We start from the raw sequence: 26,953 nt of genomic DNA, 5'->3' as shown, positions 1-26,953 counted from the left end.
CCCACTCCTTCCCCCCATCTCCCCCTCCCACCCCTCCCACCTCCCTCCGTCCCGTCCTGTCCCCGTCCTCTTCCACTCCTTCTCGCACCACTGTCCCCTTCTCCCTCTTCTCTGCTCCTTCCCGTTCTTCCGCCTTCTTTTTCTTCTCTCCTTCTTTTCCCTTCGGTCCATCTTCTCTCCTCTTTCTTTTCGCCTCTTCATTCTTCCCTTCTTCGTCCTTCTCCGTCCTTTCCCCTGTGCCATCCGTACAATCCCGCATGCGTCCTCTCTTTCCTCCCCCATCCCCGCTCCCCCCAGCTGCAGACGCGTATGACCTGTGACGAGCCGGGCAATCACGCCACAGGTGTGCTCTTGAGCCACACCCGTGGCAAGCCTTGGGCTCGTCACACTCCCTGGCCTCGTGCTCTTCCGACCCACAAAACCGACATTTCTTGTTACTGCACGAGGCCAGGGTATGGCCGTAGGCCATACAACGCCTGCAGAACGGGGGCTGACGTGCATAGTATAGGGTTCCCCTGTCAGCCCCCAGGGAGAACATTGCCGGAGGATGGAGGTAGCCATCCACACTCTTCGGGGGCTCCCTGAGTAACGCCTGGAAGCCTCTCTTCCCATTCCAGAAACCCAGGAGTCCCTGAGGTACCTCGCTGAGGAGACATTGTCCATGTACCTCCCCAGAAAGGCCCTCACTTCTTCGTCCTTCACGTGCGGATTGTACATGGTTACGGTGACCACCCTGAAGTTGTTTCTTGCCAGGCTGGTCACCGTGTAATGACACAGGGGACCTTCTTCTTTCCCTTCCGTCACCGTCTTCATAATCTCATTGTGTTTTTCTTCCAAATATAGGGTTACATCAAAACCCTTCTCCATTGGGTTCCCCTGAAGGCATAGAACATCTTTAACCTTCAATTTTAGGTGCCCCATTAGGATGTTCCTCCCGAAGGTTTCTCTCCCCCAAGGCTCCATCTCTTTTCCCCGCCAAGAAAAGCGCACCGTGTTGGCCAGTCCAATCCCCGGAACCGACGGTCCATATGTACTTTGTGCCATCTCCTCACGGACGATGGCGCACCCGTCCCACCACCTCAAACTTAGAAACAGGAAGCAAATCAAAAACAGGAATAAACAGCAAGCCAAAAAGGTGGTGCAAACAAAAGGTGTTGACTCTCCACATCTATCAAGACAACTGGAGCACTGGGCCAGACACTCTTAAATAGAACCTGGACCAGCTCAGGTGAAACACCTTCCCACTAACGAGATGGACAAGCCAGCACAGGTGTAACACATACTGACTAACGAGGTGACACCAATCAGTGCGTCCTACGCGCTAACGAGCTATACGTGCTAACGAGCTATACGTGCTAACGAGCTATACGTGCTAACGAGCTATACGTGCTCACGAGCTATACGTGCTCACGAGCTATACGTGCTCACGAGCTATACGTGCTCACGAGCTATACGTGCTCACGAGCTATACGTGCTCACGAGCTATACGTGCTCACGAGCTATACGTGCTCACGAGCTATACGTGCTCACGAGCTATACGTGCTCACGAGCTATACGTGCTCAAGTCCAACCTCAAAACATAAATGGAAAAACCAAAGCCTTTAACGTGTCCAAATCAATAACCAATATGCAGAAACAGTTTGTGATATATTGAAAACCTAAACATAAAATGTACTGTTTTCACATATTTGCCACAATAATCATATTACTTGTATTTTTTTTAAACAAGAAACTTATAAACTGCACACGCACCAAAAATGCTGTTTGTTTGACAAGTAGCAATAAATCACTGACATTGATTAAGGGGGAAATCAGTTCTACATGCTGTTGAAATTAACACAACAAAAAAAAAACACCTCACTGGTTAGAAGACAACCTGCAGAAGACAGTTAGCCACATTTTGGAGTGATGCATTTAAATGTAGGTGTCGCTAAACAAAGGAACGCAACACACATTTGTCATCACTCTTCGATATCATTTCCCCTGAGGCTAATATCCATATCATGTTGAAATCAATAGAACAGGGGACAAACGTTTAGGGTTCTACATTGTGACATTCTGACTGACTCTGACTGCAGCTTAAACAACAGTGACAAGGCTAGTTAGCTAGCTACCATTATCTGAGAAGACACTATAGTGGCCTGGAAATACATGACATGGTAATTAGACAACTTTGCCATCATTATCATGCCATTGTGACATCATTAAAATCCTCTGACTACAATGTTAAAACATTCTACATTGTGACATTATTTCATTGATATCATGAAACAACTGCATGTATGTATTTTCTGATGTTTGATCAGAGATCTTTTACGAGAATATCTCTTCCCACATTGATCACATCTATAAGGTTTTTCTCCTGTGTGTGTTCTATGGTGCACTTTCAGGCCGCTTGACGGAGTAAAACTCTTCCCACATTGATCAAAGCTATGAGATTTCTCTCCAGTGTGAATTATCTGGTGTGATTGTAATGTATATGATTTTGAAAAGATCTTCCCACAATCAGAGCAGCGGAGAGTTCTCTTCCCTGTGGGTCTCTGCTGGTGTTTCTTGAGGTGTTCTAATCTGGAGAGACTGTTCTGCCTCGTCAGCATCACGAGGTTGTTGAGGCTCCCCAGCGGATCCATGATAGTCCCGTCACTCCTGTGTGAATGGAAAAAGTCAGACAGACGGTTAAAGGCCCACAACAGTGGAAATCCACTGAAAAGGGTGATGCCAACAGTGTAGCCATGGTGTTGTACAACAATTGAAGTCTTTAATGAATGTTAATATTATTTGACAATTGTCTTAAGACAAGTGAGCAACAATAGTCATAATTGTCTTGTTTTCACATTAGTAGTAACATCGATGGTTGTCGGCTAGAAATAAGTTATTAAAGTTGTTGAAATCCTAAGCAGTGTGCATGACAATTTATGGTCTCCAATATAGGCCCCTTTCTGTGTTTAATAAAATTGACACATCGAGGGCAATGCGCACGCAATTTGGTTGCACAAACTCCTCCCTGCTAATGCAGAAACCGCTAGTTATGGATGTAGTGTAACTGCCTGGAGCAAAAATGGTGAAGGAAGATTTGTTTTTCACAAGGTATTTTGAATATTATCATATTATTGCATTATCAGATTATAACTGTTAGGCTCGTTTGAATCTCCTGATTCATATAATGTTGTTATTGTCGAAAATCAACTGCTTCATACTTTAAAAAACACTTCAACCAGTAAAGTTTTATTTGGCTAGTTTTTCCATCAGCCTTGGTCCATAACTTCACCTATAAATAGCAAAGACCTACTGAAGGACCCATAACTTCACTTAACAACATAGACCTACTGTAGGACCCAAAACATCACCTAACAACAACATAGACCTACTGTTGGACCCATAACTTCCCCTAACAACAACATAGAGGATATTCTGGAGTAGAAATGGTCAATAGGAAAGTAAAGCACAGATTTCCTTTATTTGAAGATGCAGTTTTTTTCTTTTGGAAGATGTTCTGAATATCCATATTTGCTGCAGACTGACTGAGTGGAGGGGGATCGGTCCACTGCATTGTGAAGTCTCAACTAACCACATCAGGCACCGCGTCAGTCCGGTGGCTTCTTGCCTACTGTGAAACCACGCCCAATTCCTGAAGAAATGCATTATGGGCCCTAAAGTACGGAAATAGTGTCCTCTGCGTGTATACGTCATATTTTGGCGAATTTAGTACGACATCCGGGAACTTTTGGCATACTAACTTCATCATACTATGACCAATAAGAATACTATATTCTCAATTCACGTCACAAATAGTATGGTGAACACAGCTGTAACAATTTAATCCCCACAGGAAATCTTCACTGTGTCACGCCCTGACCTTAGTTATCTTTGTATTCTTTATTATTTTGGTTAGGTCAGGGGGTGGTTTGTTTAGTTTTTGTAGTTATTTTTGTATGTCTAGGGGTTTTTATATGTCTAGGGCTTTTTCTAGTCTAGGTGTTTATATGTCTATGGTTGCCTAGATTGGTTCTCAATCAGAGGCAGCTGTTTATTGTTGTCTCTGATTGGGGACCATTTAGGTAGCCATATTCCATGGGTGTTGTGTGGGTTGTTAGTCTATGTTTAGATGCTTGTCTGCACTAGCCATATTAGTGTCAAGGTAAGTTTTGGTCAGTGGTCGTTCATTAAATAAGTATGTACGCTTACCACGCTGCACCTTGGTCTCCTCATTATGATGACCGCGACACACTGGCAGTTATAGAAAGACCCATTTCCAATCTAGCGATTGATTCTTGAAAAATATAACCTCTAAATGTTTCAACTGTATCACCCCACCAGAAACCAAAACATAAGTTTGTATAACACCTCTGTTTGTAAAAAAGCACTGTATAGCCTCAATCTGGTTAAAACTATAATTTTGACCTTATGGATGGCCAATCCTTGTATTTATAGTGTAGTCGATTCAGGGTGTTGCCCTGAGCTGAACAAACCTGGGTCCAGCAACTGTCAAGTCAACATCTTATGACTGTTGCTCCAAAATGTCTGAACTTCTCGACGAGATCAATAAGTTTTGGGTTACGGTTGCTACAATAGCTTTCTCTATAAATGTGAGAGTGGTCACATTTCTTCATCCCTCAGCTGTTAACCAAACCAAGTCTCTGGGCAGCCATTTTGTTGCTGTTTAAAACCTGATTTTAAAAAAGCCACGCAACAATCAACCAATATGGAGTTCAAACAATAACAAAGCTGTAATTACATCACTGTTGAGATAATATGATGATGGATGGGGCTGGAGAAATGTAACTGGTCTCAAATTCATAGACCGACCTATGGATACAAGGACTGACCATCCATGATATCAACATGATAGTTTTAACAATGTTGAGGCTATACAGTGTTGGTTTACATTGTTTCTAAACATTGGAGTAAAAAAAAAAGCTTATTTGGGGTTCTGATGGGGTACAACAGTTTAACTAAGCTCATGAGGCATGTGTTATATTCTTCAAGAATCAATGTTTATAAATAAATCATTTAAAAGTTTAAATATGGATGTAGCTATTGCATATTTCGCCTTTAACACCACACACCAGTTCAGCAACTGCAGAGTTTGTGCCTCTATATTCAGGACATTACTTACTAGTGTTAATCAGGGCCCAGTTAGCCTCTACTTGTTTTTGTATTGTGACATCCTCCTCTTTCACGACAACATTCAGCCACAGACCCTCTTTCTCCATCCAGCAGACGACCTCTTCTTTAGCAGGAGGTGAGTAGCTTAGTGACCTCATGGTCGTCGATGTTAGCTAGGCTATTGATAACTTTTCCAGCCCGCTAGATGACTATTAACAACACCGTAAATATTAAATGACATCGGTTAACTAACTAGATGACAGAAGTGGGTTTAAAACAAAGTGGCTAATATACACAAAAGAGCTATATTAGTTCGGCTATTTTGTCTAGTAAGCTACCGAGGTAGCTGACTAACTGTTGCTGCTGTTGAAAGAAGCGTTCCGTCCACTAGATTATAAATCACACTAGCAGCATAACCTTAATTTCCCACACCAGACCTAGTCTGTTCATTATATACATCTACATGATGCATTGTTCCACCATGTTGGAGCAGTATAGACCTACAGCAGCTGGCTACTTATAAAGATTTAGTATGACTTAATGAAACTACCTTATATGTGCTGTAGTAAACATTTTTTATTCGCACTAATCAATCAACACGTTTTCTCTTTGTATGTCTCAATATAATGCTATAATTTAATTAAATCCATTTAAAATAATCTTTGTCTGAAAATAAAATATGATCCTCAACTGCGTTTCCCCTCCAGTCAGCAGACGGCGATGTGCGTCTTTCAGGCGATGCTGCCAGCGTGACGTATATTCTAGTGGACGGTTCTTCAGAAACAGCTCGTCAACCACCTCGGTAGCTTGCTAGCCAACATAGCCGAAAGATTCAAGCTATTTATACGCTTTCGGTCTATATTTGCTGCTGTGTTTTAGACACACTTCTGTCGTATCTACTTGTTTACCTATTTAATTTAATATTACGTTATTTTGTATTAGTCAGATATAGCAGCTGGCTGGTTAAGTTAGCACTAGACTAGTCGCTAATGATAGATAGCTAGCTAACATCTCCGAACATGAGCTCCCTAAACTACTCCCCTCCTGTTAAAGAAGAGGTCTGCTGGACGGAGAAAGAAGCTCTGGGGCTGAACATTGTCGTGAAAGAGGAGACGGAAGAGGAGGCTGTCACAGTAAAACAAGAAGTTGGGGGTGAGGCTGTTACAGTGAAAGAAGAGAAAGACTCGTTCAGAGTGAACGAGGAGGAGGATGTCACAGTAAAACAAGAGGAAGGGAAAGATGATGTAGTTTTTGGAGTGAAGATGGAAGGGGAGATTACTGTCACATTGGAAGATGAAGATGAGGAGGATGTTACAGTAAAAGAAGAGGATGTTACAGTAAAAGAGGATGTAGTTTTTGGTGTGAAGAAGGAAGGGGAGATTACTGTCACATTGAAAGATGAGGAGGTGGAGATAGATCTGATTAACACCAGTAAGTACCGTCTTCTATGTGTTTTTAACTTTGGATATTCGGAGTTGGCTCGTCAATACCTCTTCAACGGAGGGCCCTAGAATGACTGATATGTCTAGAATCAGACGACGTAGAGAGAAAGTTACCCCCTGTTTTCTCCATTCCGTTTCCAAAAAGTGACTTAACATATATATTTGAGAAGGGTCTATCTGCTGAGCGCAGACTGGGGGGCACGGCATGTAGTGATTTTCACGTAGTGATGTTTTACTACACACCGTGCCCCCCAATAGTGCCATGTGAGAGTTGGGTTGGCTACACCAAAGATTATGGATATACTGACAAGATGACTCTCCGCCCTAACAAGGGGAGTCGTTGTCCACAAAGTGGCACTGCGGGTTGTCTAGATCCCGCCTATCCTTTCTTTGGATTGGTGGATACATCTTATTATTGTAATCTATTTTTTATATTCTATGAGGGTTGTTGACATCAACCGCCTGTATTCAATGGAGAGAGATGCTAAGCTTGAATATGCATAGCGGTCTGGAGACAACTCCTATAGTGTTTTTTTAATCAAAGTTGTCGGTATGTCACGTGTCCACATAACTTCATCATTACTTCTGTTAGATCAAGTAAACCTCACGTAGCAAATAAACCATTCATTTTGTTGTTGACCAAATTCAACACTTTCCACATTGGGTTGATAATCGTTTCCATTTGCATACAACCTAATGTAGCCTACTGGCATGACCTAGAGAGATACAACCTACTGTAACCTACTGGCATGACCTAGAGAGATACAACCTACTGTAGCCTACTGGCATGACCTAGAGAGTGACAACCTACTATAACCTACTGGCATGACCTAGAGAGATACAACCTACTGTAACCTACTGGCATGACCTAGAGAGATACAACCTACTGTAACCTACTGGCTTGACCTAGAGAGATAAAACCACTTTGGATACAACCTACTGTAACCTACTGGCATGACCTAGAGAGTTACAACCTACTGGCATGAGCTAGAGAGATACAACCTACTGTAACCTACTGGCATGACCTAGAGAGATACAACCTACTGTAGCCTACTTGCTTGAACTAGAGAGATAAAACCACTTGGATACAACCTTCTGTAGCCTACTGGCTTGACCTAGAGAGTTACAACCAACTGTAACCCACTGGCCTGACCTAGAGAGATAAAACCACTTGGATACAACCTACTGTAACCTTCTGGCATGACCTAGAGAGTTACAACCTACTGTAGCCTACTGGCATGACCTAGAGAGAGAACACTACTTGGATACAACCTACTGTAGCCTACTGGCATGACCTAGAGAGATAAAACCACTTGAATACAACCTACTGTAAACTAGTGGCATGACCTAGAGAGAGAGAACCACATGGATACAACCTACTGGCTTGACCTAGAGAGATAAAGTTGTAAGATTCCTGGATTTTAAATGAATATTTTCCAGTAATAATGATTATTTGTATCTTCCTATCCACATTTGGGATCCCTCTCCTTTGTCTTCCTCTCGACCCCAATAACAGACAACTACTGTGGGACTCCCAATCACAGCTGGATGTGATACTGCCTGTAGTGACGCCTCTTACACTGAGATGCAGTGGCTTCGACCGCTGCGTCCATGTGTGTTAACTATGTGACTGTACTAGAATGCTTAAAAGGGGGGGTTCTTCTAAGCTATTTGGAATTGTTTTAAGAAGGTTTAAACAACATGAAGGGCTTGCCCAGTACAGTACTGTTTTAAGAATGTTATACCAAGGATAATTTTGCTATTTGATTTTGAACTGTAAGACCCATGGAAGTATCAACAAAAAATATTTGGCCATACTGCTATAACCCATACTAATGCATTGCATGACATTCACAACATGGAACAACAGTTCCCCAAAACATCTAAAGGGAGTTTGTTCTTAAGTGTTTGTCCTGTATCTGAGAGATGTAAAAAATATAGATATACTTTTTATGTCTTTAACCCCCTTTTTTTGTCACTTAAGTTTTTCCACATTTTGTTACATTACATCCTTTTTCTACAATGGATTAAATAAATAAAAATCCTCATCAATCTACACACAATACCCCGTAATGACAAAGAGAAAATAGGTTTGGAGAAAAAAAATCACATTTATTAAAAATAAAAAACAGAAATACCATATTTACGTAAGTATTCAGACCCTTTGCTATGCGACTTGAAATTGACCTCCGGTGCATACTGTTTCCATTGGTCATTGTTGAGATGTTTCTACAAATTGATTGGAGTGCACCTGTGGTAAATTCAATTGATTGGACATGATTTGGAAAGGCTCACACCTGTCTGACTACCACAGCACTTTGAAGCAGTACGCCATCCCATCTGGTTTGCGCTTAGTGGGACTATCATTTGTTTTTCAACAGGACAATGACCCAACACACCTCTAGGCTGTGTAAGGGCTATTTGACCAAAAGGGAGAGTGATGGAGTGCTGCATCAGATGACCTGGCATTCACAATCACCCGACTTCAACCCAATTGAGATGGTTTGGGATAAGTTGGACCACAGAGTGGACCACAGAGTGAAGGAAAAGGAGCCAAAAAGTGCTCAGCATATGTGGGAACTCCTTCAAAACCTTTGGAAAAGCATTCCAGGTGAAGCTGGTTGAGAGAATGCCAACAGTGTGCAAAGCTGTCATCAAGGCAAAGGGTGGCTACTTTATGTTTTTAAATACGAATAGCCCTTGAATGATAAGTTGTGTCAACCTGTAACTGGTACTGTATATCTCACGAATGTTTTTGCATTCAGTTCCAAAAGGTCACTTTCTTACCACTTCTTCTAGTTAAACATGTAAGGAAAGCTTTTTTCTATCAAAAGGGATGCTGTCAAAAATGTATTGAATTCAAATGGATTTACCCAGCCTACAAAGCACTACAGCCACTCTGTGATGACCAGTTCTCCTCTTTTATTGAGGGATCAAGTCTAGATTAAACCTCATAGGAAGACAGTTTTATCATGTGCAGGTTTCATTCAGGTCTCTGTTTAATGAGATACTCTGTTTGTCTTTGGCAGGAGAGAAACCAGACTCTGACAGCGGGGAGAGTCCTTCAGGGGAACCAGACCCAGAGATGCCCAAACCAGCGAGACAACACCACTGCTCTCACTGTGTTAAGAGTTTTTGCTGGTCAGGGAACCTAAAACTGCATGAAAGAACACACACAGGAGAAAAGCCTTTCCAATGTTCCCAGTGTGGAAAGAGTTTTACCATGTTAGCTAACCTGAAAAGGCATGAGAGAATACACACAGGAGAAAAGCCTTATCACTGTTCCCACTGTGGAATGAGGTTTACTCAGACAGGGCACCTAAAAGCTCATGAGAGGATACACACAGGAGAAAAGCCTTTCCAATGTTCCCAGTGTGGAAAAAGTTTTACTAAGAAAGGGCAATTGAAAGAGCATGAGAGAATACACAAAGGAGAAAAGCTATTCCAATGTTCCCATTGTGGAAAGAGTTTTACTCTAATAGGAAACCTAAAAAAACATGCGAGACTACACACCGGAGAAATGCCTTTCCAATGTTCCCAGTGTGAAAAGAGTTTTGCCGTGTTAGCTAACCTGAAAAGGCATGAGAGAATACACACTGGAGAAAAGCCTTACCACTGTTCCCACTGTGAAAAGAGGTTTATTCAGTTAGGGGACCTAAAAGCTCATGAGAGGATACACACAGGAGAAAAGCCTTATCACTGTTCCCACTGTGAAAAGAGTTTTATTCATTTAGGGTACCTAAAAGCTCATGAGAGGACACACACAGGAGAAAAGCCTTTCCAATGTTCCCATTGTGAAAAGACTTTTACCATTTTAGCTAACCTGAAAAGGCATGAGAGAATACACACTGGAGAAAAGCCTTATCACTGTTCCCACTGTGGGATGAGTTTTACTCAGACAGGGCACCTAAAAGCTCATGAGAGGATACACACAGGAGAAAAGCCATTCCATTGTTCCCATTGTGGAAAGAGTTTTACTAAGAAAGGACCGTTAAAAGAGCACGAGAGAATACACACAGGAGAAAAGCCTTTCCAATGCCCCCAGTGTGGAAAGAGTTTTCCCTGGTTAAGGAGCCTGAAGGAGCATAATAAGACACACACCAAAAAAGCCCTACCACTGCTCTCTCTCTGCGTGGAAGGACATTTTCCCAGTCACAGAACCTGAAATCACATGAGACAATAAAGGTGCTGTGATCTGACTTTTTTTTTTGACTGAGAATTTGTGTTTTTGTTTATGCCACATGAAATCATATTATTTATGATTATACCTGTCTATATAAGGTCCTACAGTTGACAATGCACGTCAGAGCAAACGCCAAGCAATGAGGTCAAAGAAATTGTCCGTAGAGCTCCGAGACAGGATTGTGTTGAGGGACAGATATGGGGAAGGGTACCAAAAAATATCTGTAGCATTGGATGTCCCCAAGAACACAGTGGTCACCATCATTCTTTGATTGAAGAAGTTTGGTACCACCAAGACTCGCACGGCCAAACTGAGCAATTGGGGGAGAAGGGCCTTAGTCTGGGAGGTGATCAAGAACCCGATGGTCACTCTGATAGAGCTACAGAGTTTCTCTGTGGGGATGGGAGAACCTTCCAGAAGGACAACCATCTCTGTAGCACTCCACCAATCAAGCCTTTATGGTAGGGTGGCAGGACGGAAGCCACTCCTCAGTAAAATGCACATTACAGCCCACTTGGAGTTTGCCAAAAAGACACCTAAAGACTCTCAGACCATGAGAAACAAGATTTCCTGGTCTGATGAAACCAATATTACATTATTTGGCCTGAATGCCAAGCATCATATTTGATATAAACCTGGCACAGCATCAGGCTGTGAGGATGTTTTTCAGCGGCAGGAACTGGGATGCTAGTCAGGATCGAGAGAAAGATGGACGGAGCAAAGTGCAGAGAGCTCTATGGTGAAAACCTGCACCAGAGCACTCAGAACCTCAGACTGGGGCGAAGGTTCACCTTCCAGCAGGACAACGGCCCTAACCACACATCCAAGACAGCGTAGGAGTGGCTTTGGGACAAGTCTCTGAATAACCTTGAGTGGCCCAGCCAGAGCCCGGACTTGAACCCAATCTAACATCTCTGGTGAGACCTGAAAATAGCTCCCCATCCAATCTGACAGTTTGAGAGAAGAATGGTAGAAACTCCCCAAATATAGGATGCCAAGTTTGTAGCGTCATACCCATGAAGACTGGAGGCTGTAATCGCCATCTAAGGTGTTTCAACAAAATACATAGTAAAAGGTCTGAATACTTATGTAGATTTTTCAGTTTATTATTTTAATAAATTAGAAGGAAAAAAGTGTTTTTGCTTTGTCATTATGGGGTATTGTGTGTTGATTGAGTATCTAAAAATATATATTTTTAGAATAAGGCTGTAACGTAACAAAATGTGGAAAAAGTGAAGGGGTCTGAATACTTTCCGAATGCACTGTATTGTTACACCATCTAGGCGCAGTATAGACCTTGTCTGTTCATTATATACATCTACATGGTGTATTGTTACACCATGTAGGAGCAGTATAGACCTTGTCTGTTCATTATATACATCTAAATGATGTATTGTTACACCATGTAGGAGCAGTATAGACCTAGTCTGTTCAATATATACATCTACATGATGTATTGTTACACCATGTAACAGCAGTATTGAGGTTAAAATTGGTGGACAAATTGTTGACACTCTTGATAATGATGAGCAACAATGACTCTATAAAATAAAGAATTAAAATACTGAGCTATAGTGTATGTAAGAAATAAAGGAAATTATATTATTTTATAGCAATACAATTGCTCAGAGAAAGAGATTTAGTTTAACATGTAATTCTCAAAGGTAGGGGTCTGAATTATTGCCACCCATGTTTTCAATACTCCAGTACTTTCCCCTTGGGAGGATAACGACACTCAACTGTTTTATGAGATTAGAGAACACATTGGGTGGGATCTTAGACCATTCTTCCAAACAGAATCTCTCCAGGTCATTGATTTATTTTGTCTGCGCTTATGGACTGCCCTGTTCAATTCAAACCACAGGTTTTCAATGGAGTTCAAGTCCGAAGACCGAGATGGCCATAGAAAGTGTTGATTTTGTGCCCGATTAACCATTTCTTCGTGGATGTTGATTTGTCTTGCTAGAATATCAACTTATGGCCAAGTATCAGCCTCCTAGCAGAGAGGTAACCAGGTTTTGGGCTAAAATATCCTGGTAGTGGGTAAAGTTGATTTATTTAATACATACATTTTTGCTCATCTTTATCAAGGGTATCAATAACTAGGTGCTTATTTTGATATCTAGTTATTTGACTGAATCAGAAATACAGATGTGGAGTTGATGTAGAGTCTGTTTTAAATTCTCATAAAAAATCTGAACTAATCAAACACTTGTTGCTCTTTGTACGTGTTGAAATAATATTATTATTTAATGGAGAGGAAAAAAACGTTTCCCTAAACTGCTTTATAATATTATAATTCAATGAAGAAGACAAAAAGTGTTCCCTCCTCAACTCCTTTACTCCCCCCAAACAGCAGATGGCGATATGTGTATTTCAGGCGATGTTTCTAGTGTGACGTGTAATCTTGTGGACGGAACGCTTCTTCAACAACTGCAGCCACCTCGGTAGCTCGCTAGCCAACAAAGTCGGAACATTCAAGTTCTTTAGACAATTTCGTGGTTTATTTGCCACTGTGATTTAAACATACTTATGTGTAAACAACCTAGCTACCCCATTTAATTTCATATTTACGTTGTAAGTCAGCTAGCTGGCTGGTTAAGTTAGCACTAGTCTAGTCGCTAATGCTAACAAGCGGTTATTCCCGACCATGAGTTCACTAAACTACTCTCCTCCTGATAAAGAAGAGGTCTGCTGGACGGAGAAAGAAGCTCTTGTGAAAGAAGAGAAGGAAGAGAAGGATGTTACAATACAAAAACAAGTAGAGGGTGAGGCTGTTACCGTGAAAAAAGAAGATGAAGACGCGTGTTTTGGAATGAAGGATGAAGAGGGGGAGATTACTGTCACACTAGAGGAGGACGAAGAAGAGAAGACTGGAGAACTGATTAACACCAGAAAATACAGTGAGTATTATCTTATAAAACAGGGACATTGATCTGATTAACACCAGTAAATACAGTGAGTATTATCTTATAAAACAGGGACATTGATCTGATTAACACCAGTACATACAGTGAGTACTGTCTTATAAATCAAGGACACAAACTCTAGGACTCAAACTTGTTGAACTAATGTGTGATTTTTAAAAGGGCATTCTACACCTGAAAATGTTCATGATGTCCTCCAGTGATTAAAAAAAACAGATATATAAATACAAAATAGTTTTTTTTAGACCACTGCAAACTTGAAGGAGTGAGTGATGTCATAGTAAGGCATTCAAGGAGTTAGCTTGATGGGAAGTCGTGATGTCATCCAATAGGTGACTGATCATGTGAATATTCATTATTCTTTTTAAAAATCCTTCCTTCCTGTTCTGTCAAGTTGGTTGTTGATCATAGCTAGAAAGCCATTTTCAAGTCTTGCCATAGACTTTCAAGACGATTTAAGTCCAAACTAACTAGGCCACTCAGGAACATTCAATGTCATCTTGGTAAACTCCTCCAGTGTAGATTTGGCCTTGTGGTTTAGGTTATTGTCCTGTTAGAACAGTTTTTTGTATTCAGATCTCGGAAATGCACTCTACCTAGTGTTTCCTTATATTACGCTGGGAAAACAGTTTTCATGGGCACAGAAATCCTAAATCATTTCAGAGTATGCAAAATCAAATGGTTTTAACTGTGAGTCACCTTAACGTAGACTGTCTGTAGAATGTGTATAAGATGTATGGATTGAAGGTAGAAAGTGTTTATTAATTTACTTCAATTGGGGGATCGGCAGTAGGGTTTGCTGGGAATAATAATAAAGGTATATTCTTTTAAAAAGTATGTATGTCTATATAGGTATGTGTATATATATGTATGGATATATATTTACCAAAAAAATATGGGGGATTGGAAATGATGCAGACAATTACATTGGAAGCAACATTCTTTCCGCAATATTAAGCTGATCCACCCTCTAAAAAAAGGAGAGTCACCTTAACTTTATTGACAACACCCAAATGGATACTGTCATTAGCGCGGTTCTTCAATAATTACACATCATTCTTAATACTGTAGCTGTTTAGTTACAGTCAAATGTTCATCGGCTGATCCAGGAAATCATTTTCAAATGACAGTCACATGACAAACATCACGACATGCAACAACAATCAAATTGCTTCTTCATTCATTACTCTGGTAAAGACAGTTATGCCGTGCTCCACGTTGGATCCAACATCCCTAACAAATTGATGTTTATAATGTTATTGTCTGCTTGATTTACTGTAGGGTCTCGTTAGTCTGTTTGCACACATAGATACTTAGCTCATAATGTGTATAGAACTGTTCCTTGATGTATAGGCTATTGTACAACACAGAGCTATTTTCTTATTCAGGACATTTAGAATGACAACACATTACAGAGTAGCCTAGTGGGATTATTCACAAAATTATCTGGTGATCAGGTTATGAAATGTCATGAAAAAATACGATTTAGTTTCCATGTTTCATCTGAAATATTAAATGATTTATGGTCCTAGGTGTATGTTATTTTTAAGGTGAAGTTATGGGTCGTACATTAGGTCTACGGCAAGTATTACCAAACTGGGGTATACGCTATGCCGTCAGGGATACGCCAAATAAAAATGTGATACACATTTAAATAATACATTTTCTTCACATTTTCAAACAGTCCATTTTTATTTTCCAACGGGGCTATACATTTGGTGAGGTTTTTTCCTCACCTGAGTGGCCTCGTTTCACTGCCAAAAATAAAATGTAACCATCTAGTGTTCAGCGCTATAACAACACAATCTCAAATACAGGTAGCCTAGTCAAATAATTAAGATCCAATCACATTAACCGTTACTCTCTCGCGGGAATTCCACTAACGGTCCATATATAGCCAAACGTAGAAAAGCCATGACAGGGGAACATACTGGAGTGGTAACGCACGTACAAGCGGTTTCTCCTGACGCCACTTGGGTACACTGCAGCATCCACCGAGATGCTCTTGCTGCCAAGGGAATGCCTGACAGCTTGAAAGACATTTTGGACATAACAGTGAAAATGGTTAACTTTGTTAAAGCAAGGCCCCTGAACTTGCATGTATTTTATACACTATGCAATGATATGGGCAGTGACCATGTAACGCTTTTACAACATACAGAAGTGCGCTGGTTATCAAGGGGCAAAGTATTGACACGTTTTTTTAAATTGAGAGACGAGCTTAAAGTTTTCTTTACTGAGCATAATTTTCACTTGTCTGACCGCTTGCATGATGACGAGTTTCTCACACGACTGGCCTATCTGGGTGATGTTTTTTCTCACCTGAATGATCTGAACCTAGGATTACAGGGACTCTCCGCAACAATATTCAATGTGCAGGACAAAATTGAGGCTATGATTAAAGAAGTAGGAGCTCTTCTGTCTCCGTTAACAAGGACAACACACAGGTCTTTCCATTATTGTATGATTTATTTGTGTGCAAATTAACTCAAGCTTACGGAAAATGTCAAATGTGATGTAGCGAAACACCTGAGTGAGTTGGCTGCGCAATTTTGCAGGTACTTTCCCGAAACGGATGACACAAACAACTGGATTCATTATCCCTTTCATGCCCTGCCTCCAGTCCACTTACCGCAATCTGAACAAGAAAACCTCATCGAAATTGCAACAAGCAGTTCTGTGAAAATGTAATTTAATCAGAAGCCACTGCCAGATTTCTGGATAGGTCTGCGTTCAGAGTATCCTTCCTTGGCAAATCGCGCTGTTACGACACCCGATACCCTTTGCTACCACGTACCTATGTGAGAGTGGATTCCCTCACTAGCATGACAACTAAATACAGGCACAGATCACAGTTGTGACAAACTTATGTTTAATAAATGTATTGTATAGTGTGTGTGGCAGGCTTACAATGATGGCAAAAAACAACATTTGAGATTGCTCTGACCCTGGTGCAAGAGGGGGTACGAAGCTGCAAGTTGAATGATTGAAGGGGTACGGGACTATAAAAAGTTTGGGAACCACCCTATATTGGAGACCAAAAGTTGTCAGGCACACTGCTTTGGATTTCAACAATTTTAAAATTATTTCTGCAGTTAAACTAACTACTAATGGGAAAACAAGACAAAATATGACTATTGTTGTTCACTTGACTGTCTTAAGACAAATGTCTGTAATGAATGTTAATTACAATCATTGTTTGTACAACATAATGGCTCGCTGTTGGCATCACCTCAAATAAACAGTGTGGATTTTGCTTTTGTGGGCCTTACACCACCTGTCTGACTTTTTGTTCACACAGGAGAGAGATGTGACTATCGTGGATCCTCTGGGGGGCCTCAACAACCTCATGATGCTGACAGGGCAGAGAAGAGTCTCTCCACATCAAAACACCTCAAGAAACACCAGCAGAGACCCACAGGGAAGAAATCTCATTGCTGCTCTGACTGTGGGAAAGGTTGCAAATCTTCATCAGAACTTAAAATACACCAGAGACACACACAGGAGAGAAACCTTATAGCTGTGATCAATGTGGGAGGAGTTTTGTTCAATCTAGCCATCTGACTGAACACCACAGAACACACACAGGAGAGAAACCTTATAGCTGTGATCAATGTGGGAGGAGTTTTGTTCAATCTAGCCATCTGACTGAACACCACAGAACACACACAGGAGAGAAACCTTATAGCTGTGGTCAATGTGGGAGGACTTTTACTACATCTAGCGGTCTGACATTACACAAGAGAACACATACAGGAGAGAAACCTTATAGCTGTGATCAATGTGCGAGGAGTTTTGTTCAATCTAGCCATCTGACTCAACACCAGAGAACACACACAGGAGAGAAACCTTATAGCTGTGATCAATGTGGGCAGAGTTTTGGTACATCTAGCTGTCTGACAGTACACCAGAGAACACACAGGAGAGAAACCTTATAGCTGTGATCAATGTGGAAGAGTTTTCGACATCAACCAGCGGTCTGACACACACCAGAGAACACACACAGGAGAGAAACCTTATAGCTGTGATCAATGTGGGAAGAGTTTTCTGACATCAAGCCAGTCTGACATCACACCAGAGAACACACACAGGAGAGAAACCTTATAGCTGTGATCAATGTGGGAAGAGTTTTACTCATCTAAGCAGCCTGATAAGACACCAGAGAACACACACAGGAGAGAAACTTATAGCTGTGATCAATGTGGGAAGAGTTTTGATAAAAGCATTCTGACAAACACCAGAAAGTACACACATGAAACCTTATTGCTGTGATCAATGTGAGTTTTACTCAGCTAAGCAGCCTTAATGATGTCACCAGAGAACACACACAGGAGAGAAATCACAGCTGTAATCAATGTAGGAAGAGATACTTTAAAAGATGTCTGACTAAACATCAGAAAAACATGTAGTTGTTTCATGATATCAATGAAATAATGTAGAATGTTTTAACATTGTAGTAGAAGTATTTTAATGATGTCACAATGTAGAATGTTTTAACATTGTAGTAGGAGTATTTTAATGAATGTCAGAATGAATATGTCACAAAATGTTTTAACATTTGTAGAATTGAAAGATGTTATTAGAATGTTTTAACATTGTAAAATGATGTCACCGTTTGCCCTGTTCAATTGATTGCACATATGGATATTTCAGGGGAAACCCAGGCTTGAATTGAAATGAGTATTATTAAACAAAAAGTGACTAACAAAAAAGCTGTTTCCACTTCCTGAGTATTGTTGTGTTTTGACCCACTTTAATCAAAATGCAGCACTTCAAAATAACACTATGCCACTTCCTATTTTGGTACTAAATGAAAAAAATGTATTTTCTTGAAAAAGCTGCTTTTTAAAAATACATGTAAAATAATTAATTTCAGATGTTTGTGTATATACACACATTAAAGCAGTATAATAAATTGGTCTATAATCAATTTTATTAACAATCTGACATCACTCCAGTATTTCTTGACAACATTCAAGTGCTAATTGTCTTTATTCCACTACTGAAGAAGCATGACTCAAATCACCTCATATTTCAAACATTCAGCCTGACAAAATATATGTTTTATTATTCCATGCCTCACCATTAAGTGAAGTATTGCCAATACATATTAACAAAGGGGTGTACATTTGGTTTTGATTTTCATATTTACAATTGATTTATTTAACATTTAGTAATCATAATTATTTATGCAATCTGACTATTTTTGGGTACAATTATATTGACAATGTTGCCCTGCTTTTAGAATATCAGGATTCATTCTCAATGTGCTAACCCAAATGCATGACATTGGGGACTGGGCCCGAACCAACAACATGCCTTTCGAGTGAACCCTGAAAAGAGAGCGAGAAGTTGGTTGCTGATTGTCTCAAGGGTGGGCAGTCAACCAGTTTTGCGTTTAGCCAGTGCGTTGAAATGGATCACAATTTATTTTGACTGCACGTTTTTCCATATTGGAGACAAGGTTTTTGGGGGCTCGTTCCAAGTTGAAGAGAAGTTCTACTATTGTATATTATTTAGAAATGTGTTTTTTCTTGTTTTTAATTGTTGACAGCCAGTAGACACCATGTTTATATTGAAGCATTGTAGTTGATTATAATGTGAAATGGAAGTTCTGTTGGTGGTGAGCAAACATGTCCAACAAAAATATAGGATTTGTTGTCTAAAGGGGGAAGGTGATACAGGCTTTGGTCTTTACATTTATGTTTTGAGGTTGGACTTTAGCGGGTATAGCTCGTTAGCGGGTAGGGTGCACTGATTGGTGTCACCTCGTTAGTCAGTACGTGTTACACCTGTGCTTGCTTGTCCATCTCATTAGTGGGAAGGTGTTTCACCTGAGCTGGTCCAGGTTCTATTTAAGAGTGTCTGGCCCAGTGCTCCAGTTGTCTTGATAGATGTGGAGAGTCAACACCTTTTGTTTGCTCCACCTTTTTGGCTTGCTGTTTATTCCTGTTTTTGATTTGCTTCCTGTTTCTAAGTTTGAGGTGGTGGGACGGGTGCGCCATCGTCCGTGAGGAGATGAATCAATACATATGGACAAGTCGGTTCCGGGGATTGGACTGGCCAACACGGTGCGCTTTTCTTGGCGGGGAAAAGAGATGGAGCCTTGGGGAGAGAAACATTTGGGAGGAACATCCTAATGGGGCACCTAAAATTGAAGGTTAAAGATGTTCTATGCCTTCAGGGGAACCCAATGGAGAAGGGTTTGATGTAACCCTATATTTGGAAGAAAAACACAATGAGATTATGAAGACGGTGATGGAAGGAAAGAAGAAGGTCCCCTGTGTCATTACACGGTGACCAGCCTGGCAAGAAACAACTTCAGGGTGGTCACCGTAACCATGTACAATCCGCACGTGAAGGATGAAGAAGTGAGGGCCTTTCTGGGGAGGTACATGGACAATGTCTCCTCAGCGAGGTACCTCAGGGACTCCCTGGGTTTCTGGAACGGGAAGAGAGGTTTCCAGGCGTTACTCAGGGAGTCCCCGAAGAGTGTGGATGGCTACCTCCATCCTCCGGCAATGTTCTCCCTGGGGGCTGACAGGGGAACCCTATACTATGCACGTCAGCCCCCGTTCTGCAGGCGTTGTATGGCCTACGGCCATACCCTGGCCTCGTGCAGTAACAAGAAATGTCGGTTTTGTGGGTCGGAAGAGCACGAGGCCAGGGAGTGTGACGAGCCCAAGGCTTGCCACGGGTGTGGCTCAAGAGCACACCTGTGGCGTGATTGCCCGGCTCGTCACAGGTCATACGCGTCTGCAGCTGGGGGGGGAGCGGGGGATGGGGGGAGGAAAGAGAGGACGCATGCGGATTGTACGGATGGCACAGGGGAAAGGACGGAGAAGGACGAAGAAGGGAAGAATGAAGAGGCGAAAAGAAAGAGGAGAGAAGATGGACCGAAGGAAAAAGAAGGAGAGAAGAAAAAGAAGGCGGAAGAACGGGAAGGAGCAGAGAAGAGGGAGAAGGGGACAGTGGTGCGAGAAGGAGTGGAAGAGGGAACGGTGACAGTGACTGGGACGGAGGGAGGTGTGGAGGTGGGAGGGGAGGGGGTGGGGGGGAGATGGGGGAAGGAGTGGGGGGGACAGCCTGCCAGGCTTCCTCGAGGACGAGACAAGGGAATTGATGGGGGTTAGCGGGGATGGGACGTTGTGTCTCCCCGCTACCTCCTACACCAAAGAAGAAGGGGAAGAAGAGGGGAAGTTTGGCAGGTAGTGAGAGGGAGGGGGTGTGGAGGGGAGGGGGGCTAAGAGAGTGGCGGGGGAGGGGAGGGTAATTTGTCCTCCCTGTTTGCCTCAGCCCCTTGCATTTTAGTGGATGACTCCAGTGAGGGGTCGGTGGGCTGTTTGCTAGAAGGATCCCAACTCCTCTTTGAGGAGATGGGGTCCCCTACATGCAGCCCCGAGGCAAACAGGGAGGGGGGGATGGTGGGTGGGGGGAGGACCCAACACACTGCCTGGGTCATGGGTTGGGATGGAGGACGGGGGGGCGTCAGGAGTGGAGAGGACGTCCCCGCCGGTGGAGATGGACCAGGGGAGCATTGGGTGAGTCTCCTGTTTTTTCTTTGGTTTTTGGGGTTTTATTTGTTGTTAATAATTAAATGAATAGTTCTGTTTCTTTTTTAGTCTAAATGTTAGGGGGATAAGGAATAATGTTAAAAGGAGGGCGGTTTTTTGTTATTTAGAGGGTGTGGGGTTTGATTTCTGTTTTTTACAGGAGGTTCACCTGAGGGATGGTGGGGATGTGTGTAGATTTAAGAGGGAGTGGGATAAGGGGGAATCTTTTTGGGGCATAGGAGGGGTGCACTCAACAGGAGTAGGGATTTTGTGTGGGCATAGAGAGGTTAAAATAGAGAACACTTTTGTAATAATGCAGGGTAGAGTTTTGGGGATAGATGTTAAGTTTAGAGAAGCTAGATATAGGTTAATTGGGGTGTATGGGCCACAGGTGGCGGCAGACAGGAGGGAGATGGTGGACTGTCTGGCGCCCCTGTGTGTTACAAACAGGCACTTGGTGATAGGAGGAGACTTTAATATAGATTTAGGGGTAGGCGGTGATAGCAGTGCAGGTGCCATCTCTGGGCTAATGGCTTGCCATGGTCTGGTTGATGGTGGCCTGCACACTACTCCGGCAATGGTCGGTCCTACATGGCGCAACTCCAGGGGGTTGCGCGGAGGCTCGACTACATTTTTGTATCCAGGTCTTTGGGTCAGTTGTCTGGGCGGCTGTTGCCTGTTTTCTTCACGGATCACGACGGGGTGTTCCTGCAGGTGGGGTCGCCAGTCTGCCTCTTCGGTAGGGGGTACTGGAAGTTAGATCGGGATATACTGGAGGAGCAGGCTTTCGTTGACGCATTTTTTGTTTCTTTCGGAGGCTTGACGGCCTCCGGTCTATGTGCGAGGGGGTGTTAGAGTGGTGGGATTTAGTTAAGGGGAGGATAAGGGCTTTTATAATAGGATATTGTAGAAGGAAAAAAAGGGAGGAAAGGAGGGAGGTGGATCGTATCCAAAGGTTAATTGAACTCGAGTACGAGGCAGGCAACCTCGGCGGGTCGATTGACTGGGAGAGATTCGCAGCCCTAAAGGCGCAGCTCAGGGAGCTGCAGGAGCAGAAGGCTCGAGCTTTCCTGGAGCGTGCGCATAGTGGCTTTCTAGAACATAATGAGACTTGTTCCGCGATGTTCTTTAAGTCGGTTAGGGCCAGGCAGAGTAGGAAGGTAATGCATGGAGTTAGGGAAGAAAATGGTAGTATAGTAAGTAAACCAGAGGAAATGGTCAGGGTGACAACTGATCATTTCCAAGGTTTATTTAAGGAAAGGAAATAGATGTAGAGCAGGGAAATGTGTTTTAGAACACTTGTCCCGGCGGTTGCCAGAGGACATTAGAGACGTGATGGAGGCCCAGATCTCACTAGAAGAGGTTGAGAGCGCTCTTAGGAGGATGGGAAAAGGGAAGGTGCCTGGGATGGATGGGCTGCCGGCTGAGTTTTACCTCAAGTTTTGGGGTATACTTGGACCAGTGGTTCTCGAAGTCTTGAAGGCCATCCTTGAGACGGGGTCCCGGGGGATCAATGGCTGTTGGTGTGCTGTCACTTCTTTATAAGAAGGGGGAAGCAACTGACCTTGGCAACTGGCGGCCATTGACCATGCTGTGCGTAGATTACAAGATTCTTGCAAAGGTTTTAGCAGACCGGTTGCGCACAGCCCTTCCCTACGTCGTCCACGAGGATCAGACGTGCGGGGTAGAGGGCCGCTCTATAAGATGGAACCTACAGTTGATCAGGGATTCCATCGCTTGGGTCGAAGATAGAGGGCTGCCTTTAATGGTAGCAGCGCTAGATCAGGCGAAAGCTTTTGATCGCGTGAATAGATCTTTTCTATTCAGGGTGTTAGGTAGATTAGGATTTGGGGAGAAGTTTATAGGATGGATCCGTACTTTATATGTCGGAGCGGGGTGTCGAGTTAGTGTAAATAGTCACTTAGGTGACGTTTTTGACCTCTCGTCTGGGGTCAGGCAGGGATGCCCACTCTCGGCTCTCCTCTTCATACTGTACATGGAGCCTCTGGGGGCTGCCATTAGGGCAGACACAGGGGTGGAAGGCTTGTTGATCCCTGGAAGTGGTGGGCTGCGTGTTAAGATGACGCAGTACGCCGACGACACTTCCTTGCTGTTGTGCAAGGACTCGTGCCTGACAAGGTCCCTTGCCATCTTTGGGGATTTTACCCGAGCGTCGGGAGCAGTTCTGAACCATGCAAAGTCTTCCGTCAAGTTTTTCGGAAGATGGCGCGGTAGAACGGATGTGCCTGGGGGGGTTATCTCTCTGTGTAGGGGCCCAGAGGATTCTCGGGGTTCATTTTGAGACCTCCGGCTCAGCGACGCTAAACTGGAACATGCGTATCGCAGTGGTACAGAGGAAGCTAGCAATGTGGAAGGCTAGGTATTTGTCTTTTATGGGCAAAGTCCTGGTCCTAAAGGTGGATGTGTTGCCGTCTCTTTTGTATTTGGCATACATCTACCCATTGCCGGCTTGTCTGAGGAGGCCTCTAGTGAGGCTTGTGTTTCAGTTTATGTGGAGTGGCAGGTGCGAGTGGGTCGCCAGGGCACGCATGATCTGTCCCATCGGGGAGGGAGGTAGGGGGGGTACCACATTTCCCCCTCAAGCTGGACTCAATTTTTGTTTCTTTCTTGTTAGCGGAGCTTGCTCAGCCAGTGATACACCCGTCCGGTTACCTCCTGCGGGTGTTCTTCTCGTACCAGGCGAGAAGCGTAATGGTGTGGTCTAACGCGGGTCCTCGGGCGGAACAGCTGCCGTGGCACTTTGGCCATGCGGCCAAGTGGCTGCGTGCGCACCCCGAGGTTGAAGTTGCCCGAGTAGGTTTAGACCACAGGCACCTGTACGAGGAGGTCAGGCAGGCAGGGAGTCCTGCGCCTGTAGCGGGCATCTCGTCAGTGGTCTGGGAGGGAGTGCAGGCGCGGGGCCTGGACAACGGGCTCAAGGACCTGAATTGGTTGAGCCTTCATAAGCGCTTGCCGGTACGTTCCATCTTGTACCGGTATAGTTTGGTGCAATCCCCCACCTGTCCAAGATCCTCTTGTGGCAGGGAGGAGACTGTGCGCCATGTCTTTTGGGACTGTGCCTTTGCCGGACTAGTCTGGGCTAGGGCACGGGTGATGCTAGGTGTGGTTAGGAGTGATTTTGTTTTGACATGGGCTAGGCTAGAGAGAGGCGTAGGGAGAGCAAAGGGAACGGATAGGGACAGGTTTCTGCTCTGGCTTCTCATGAGTCTCTTTAAAAGGGACTGTGGGAAGCCAGGAAGAATTTTGTCAAGACAGGGAGAGATTGGGGGGTGGAAGGGATAGTGAGAAGGGTGGAAGGTGATTTGAGGGGGAGGATGAAGAGGGAGGAGAGGAAGTGGGGGAAGCATGCGGCACGGGAGAGGTGGAAAGGGGGTTTAGGGCTGGGAGTGTTAGAGTGAGTTTGGTAAGGGGATAGATTAGGGAAGGGGAGATAGGGAAAGGGTTAGGTATTGGTTAGGTATGACGGGGAGGGACGATGCTCCCCTGAGGTTTGTTTTTGTTTGGTGTTTGGTGATTTGGTTTTGTAAATATAAGTAAGTAATTAAGAATGAATGAGAGATATGATTTTGTAAAGTGTGAATGGTATTGATTGTAAATAAATTATTTTAACCACCACCTTTTTGGCAAAGATGTTTTTCTGTTTTTCATTTGGTTCCTGTTTCTTTTGAAGAGAGCTTATTTTTTAAATGAATCAATACAATGCAAACAAGATCGGTTCCGGGGATTGGATGGCAAACACCTTACGATTTGCCTGGACTGAAAAGAGATGGAGCCTTGGGGGAGAGAGACATTTGGAAGGAACATTTTGATGGGATGCCTCAGGATTGAAGGTTAAAGATGTTCTCTGCCTTCAAGGGAACCCAATGGAGAAGGTTTGATGTAACCGTTTTTGGAAGAAAAAAACAATGAGAGTAATGAAGATGGCAAAGGAAGGGAGAAAAGGTCCCCTGTGTCATTACACGGTGACCAGCCTGGCAAGAACAACTTCAGGGTGGTCACCGTAACCATGTACAATCCGCATGTGAAGGATGAAGAGGTGAGGGCCTTTCTGGGGAGATACATGGACAATGTCTCCTCAGCGAGGTACCTCAGGGACTCCCTGGGTTTCTGGAATGGGAAGAGAGGTTTCCAGGCGTTACTCAGGAGTCCCCGAAGAGTGTGGATGGCTACCTCCATCCTCCGGCAATGTTCTCCCTGGGGGCTGACAGGGGAACCCTATACTATGCACGTCAGCCCCGTTCTGCAGGCGTTGTATGGCCTACGGCCATACCCTGGCCTCGTGCAGTAACAAGAAATGTCGGTTTTGTGGGTCGGAAGAGCACGAGGCCAGGAGTGTGACGAGCCCAAGGCTTGCCACGGGTGTGGCTCAAGAGCACACCTGTGGCGTGATTGCCCGGCTCGTCACAGGTCATACGCGTCTGCAGCTGGGGGAGCGGGGGATGGGGGAGGAAAGAGAGGACGCATGCGGATTGTACGGATGGCACAGGGGAAAGGACGGAGAAGGACGAAGAAGGGAAGAATGAAGAGGCGAAAAGAAAGAGGAGAGAAGATGGACCGAAGGAAAAAGAAGGAGAGAAGAAAAAGAAGGCGGAAGAACGGGAAGGAGCAGAGAAGAGGGAGAAGGGGACAGTGGTGCGAGAAGGAGTGGAAGAGGGAAGTGACAGTGACGGGGACGGAGGGAGGTGTGGAGGTGGGAGGGGAGGGGTGGGAGGGGGAGATGGGGGAAGGAGTGGGGGGACAGCCTGCCAGGCTTCCTCGAGGACGAGACAAGGGAATTGGTGGGGGGTTAGCGGGGATGGGACGTTGTGTCTCCCCGCTACCTCCTACACCAAAGAAGAAGGGGAAGAAGAGGGGAAGTTTGGCAGGTAGTGAGAGGGAGGGGGTGTGGAGGGGAGGGGGGCTAAGAGAGTGGCGGGGGAGGGGAGGGTAATTTGTCCTCCCTGTTTGCCTCAGCCCCTTGCATTTTAGTGGATGACTCCAGTGAGGGGTCGGTGGGCTGTTTGCTAGAAGGATCCCAACTCCTCTTTGAGGAGATGGGGTCCCCTACATGCAGCCCCGAGGCAAACAGGGAGGGGGATGGTGGGTGGGGAGGGAGGACCCAACACACTGCCTGGGTCATGGGTTGGGATGGAGGACGGGGGGCGTCAGGAGTGGAGAGGACGTCCCCGCCGGTGGAGATGGACCAGGGGAGCATTGGGTGAGTCTCCTGTTTTTTCTTTGGTTTTTGGGGTTTTATTTGTTGTTAATAATTAAATGAATAGTTCTGTTTCTTTTTTAGTCTAAATGTTAGGGGGATAAGGAATAATGTTAAAAGGAGGGCGGTTTTTTGTTATTTAGAGGGTGTGGGGTTTGATTTCTGTTTTTTACAGGAGGTTCACCTGAGGGATGGTGGGGATGTGTGTAGATTTAAGAGGGAGTGGGATAAGGGGGAATCTTTTTGGGGCATAGGAGGGGTGCACTCAACAGGAGTAGGGATTTTGTGTGGGCATAGAGAGGTTAAAATAGAGAACACTTTTGTAATAATGCAGGGTAGAGTTTTGGGGATAGATGTTAAGTTTAGAGAAGCTAGATATAGGTTAATTGGGGTGTATGGGCCACAGGTGGCGGCAGACAGGAGGGAGATGGTGGACTGTCTGGCGCCCCTGTGTGTTACAAACAGGCACTTGGTGATAGGAGGAGACTTTAATATAGATTTAGGGGTAGGCGGTGATAGCAGTGCAG

The 26,953-nt window shown here is 43.9% G+C and overlaps 2 protein-coding genes and 2 pseudogenes across 2 annotated transcripts in view; 3 read left to right on the top strand and 1 right to left on the bottom strand.

The window, feature by feature from the left end:
• The window catches only part of LOC115134848 (zinc finger protein OZF-like), a 148,460-nt gene that overhangs the window by 4,826 nt on the left and 116,681 nt on the right, over positions 1–26,953 (bottom strand). The window lies entirely within an intron of this gene.
• On the top strand, positions 5,887–10,747 carry LOC115124440 (zinc finger protein 501-like). Its single transcript, XM_029653873.2, has 2 exons — positions 5,887–6,537; positions 9,578–10,747. Exons 1-2 carry the CDS (start codon positions 6,126–6,128, stop codon positions 10,711–10,713), a joined length of 1,548 nt encoding a protein of 515 aa, XP_029509733.2. The 5' UTR covers positions 5,887–6,125; the 3' UTR covers positions 10,714–10,747.
• LOC115134870 (zinc finger protein 501-like) overlaps positions 13,144–26,953 on the top strand; it is a 252,074-nt pseudogene continuing 238,264 nt past the window's right edge.
• LOC135572480 (gastrula zinc finger protein XlCGF17.1-like) lies at positions 16,641–17,889 on the top strand (annotated as a pseudogene).

The sequence above is a fragment of the Oncorhynchus nerka genome, linkage group LG2, assembly GCF_034236695.1.
Source record: "Oncorhynchus nerka isolate Pitt River linkage group LG2, Oner_Uvic_2.0, whole genome shotgun sequence".
NCBI lineage: Eukaryota > Metazoa > Chordata > Actinopteri > Salmoniformes > Salmonidae > Oncorhynchus > Oncorhynchus nerka.
The sequence above is the reverse complement of the archived record's forward strand: the minus strand, read 5'-3'. Positions and strand labels throughout refer to the sequence as shown.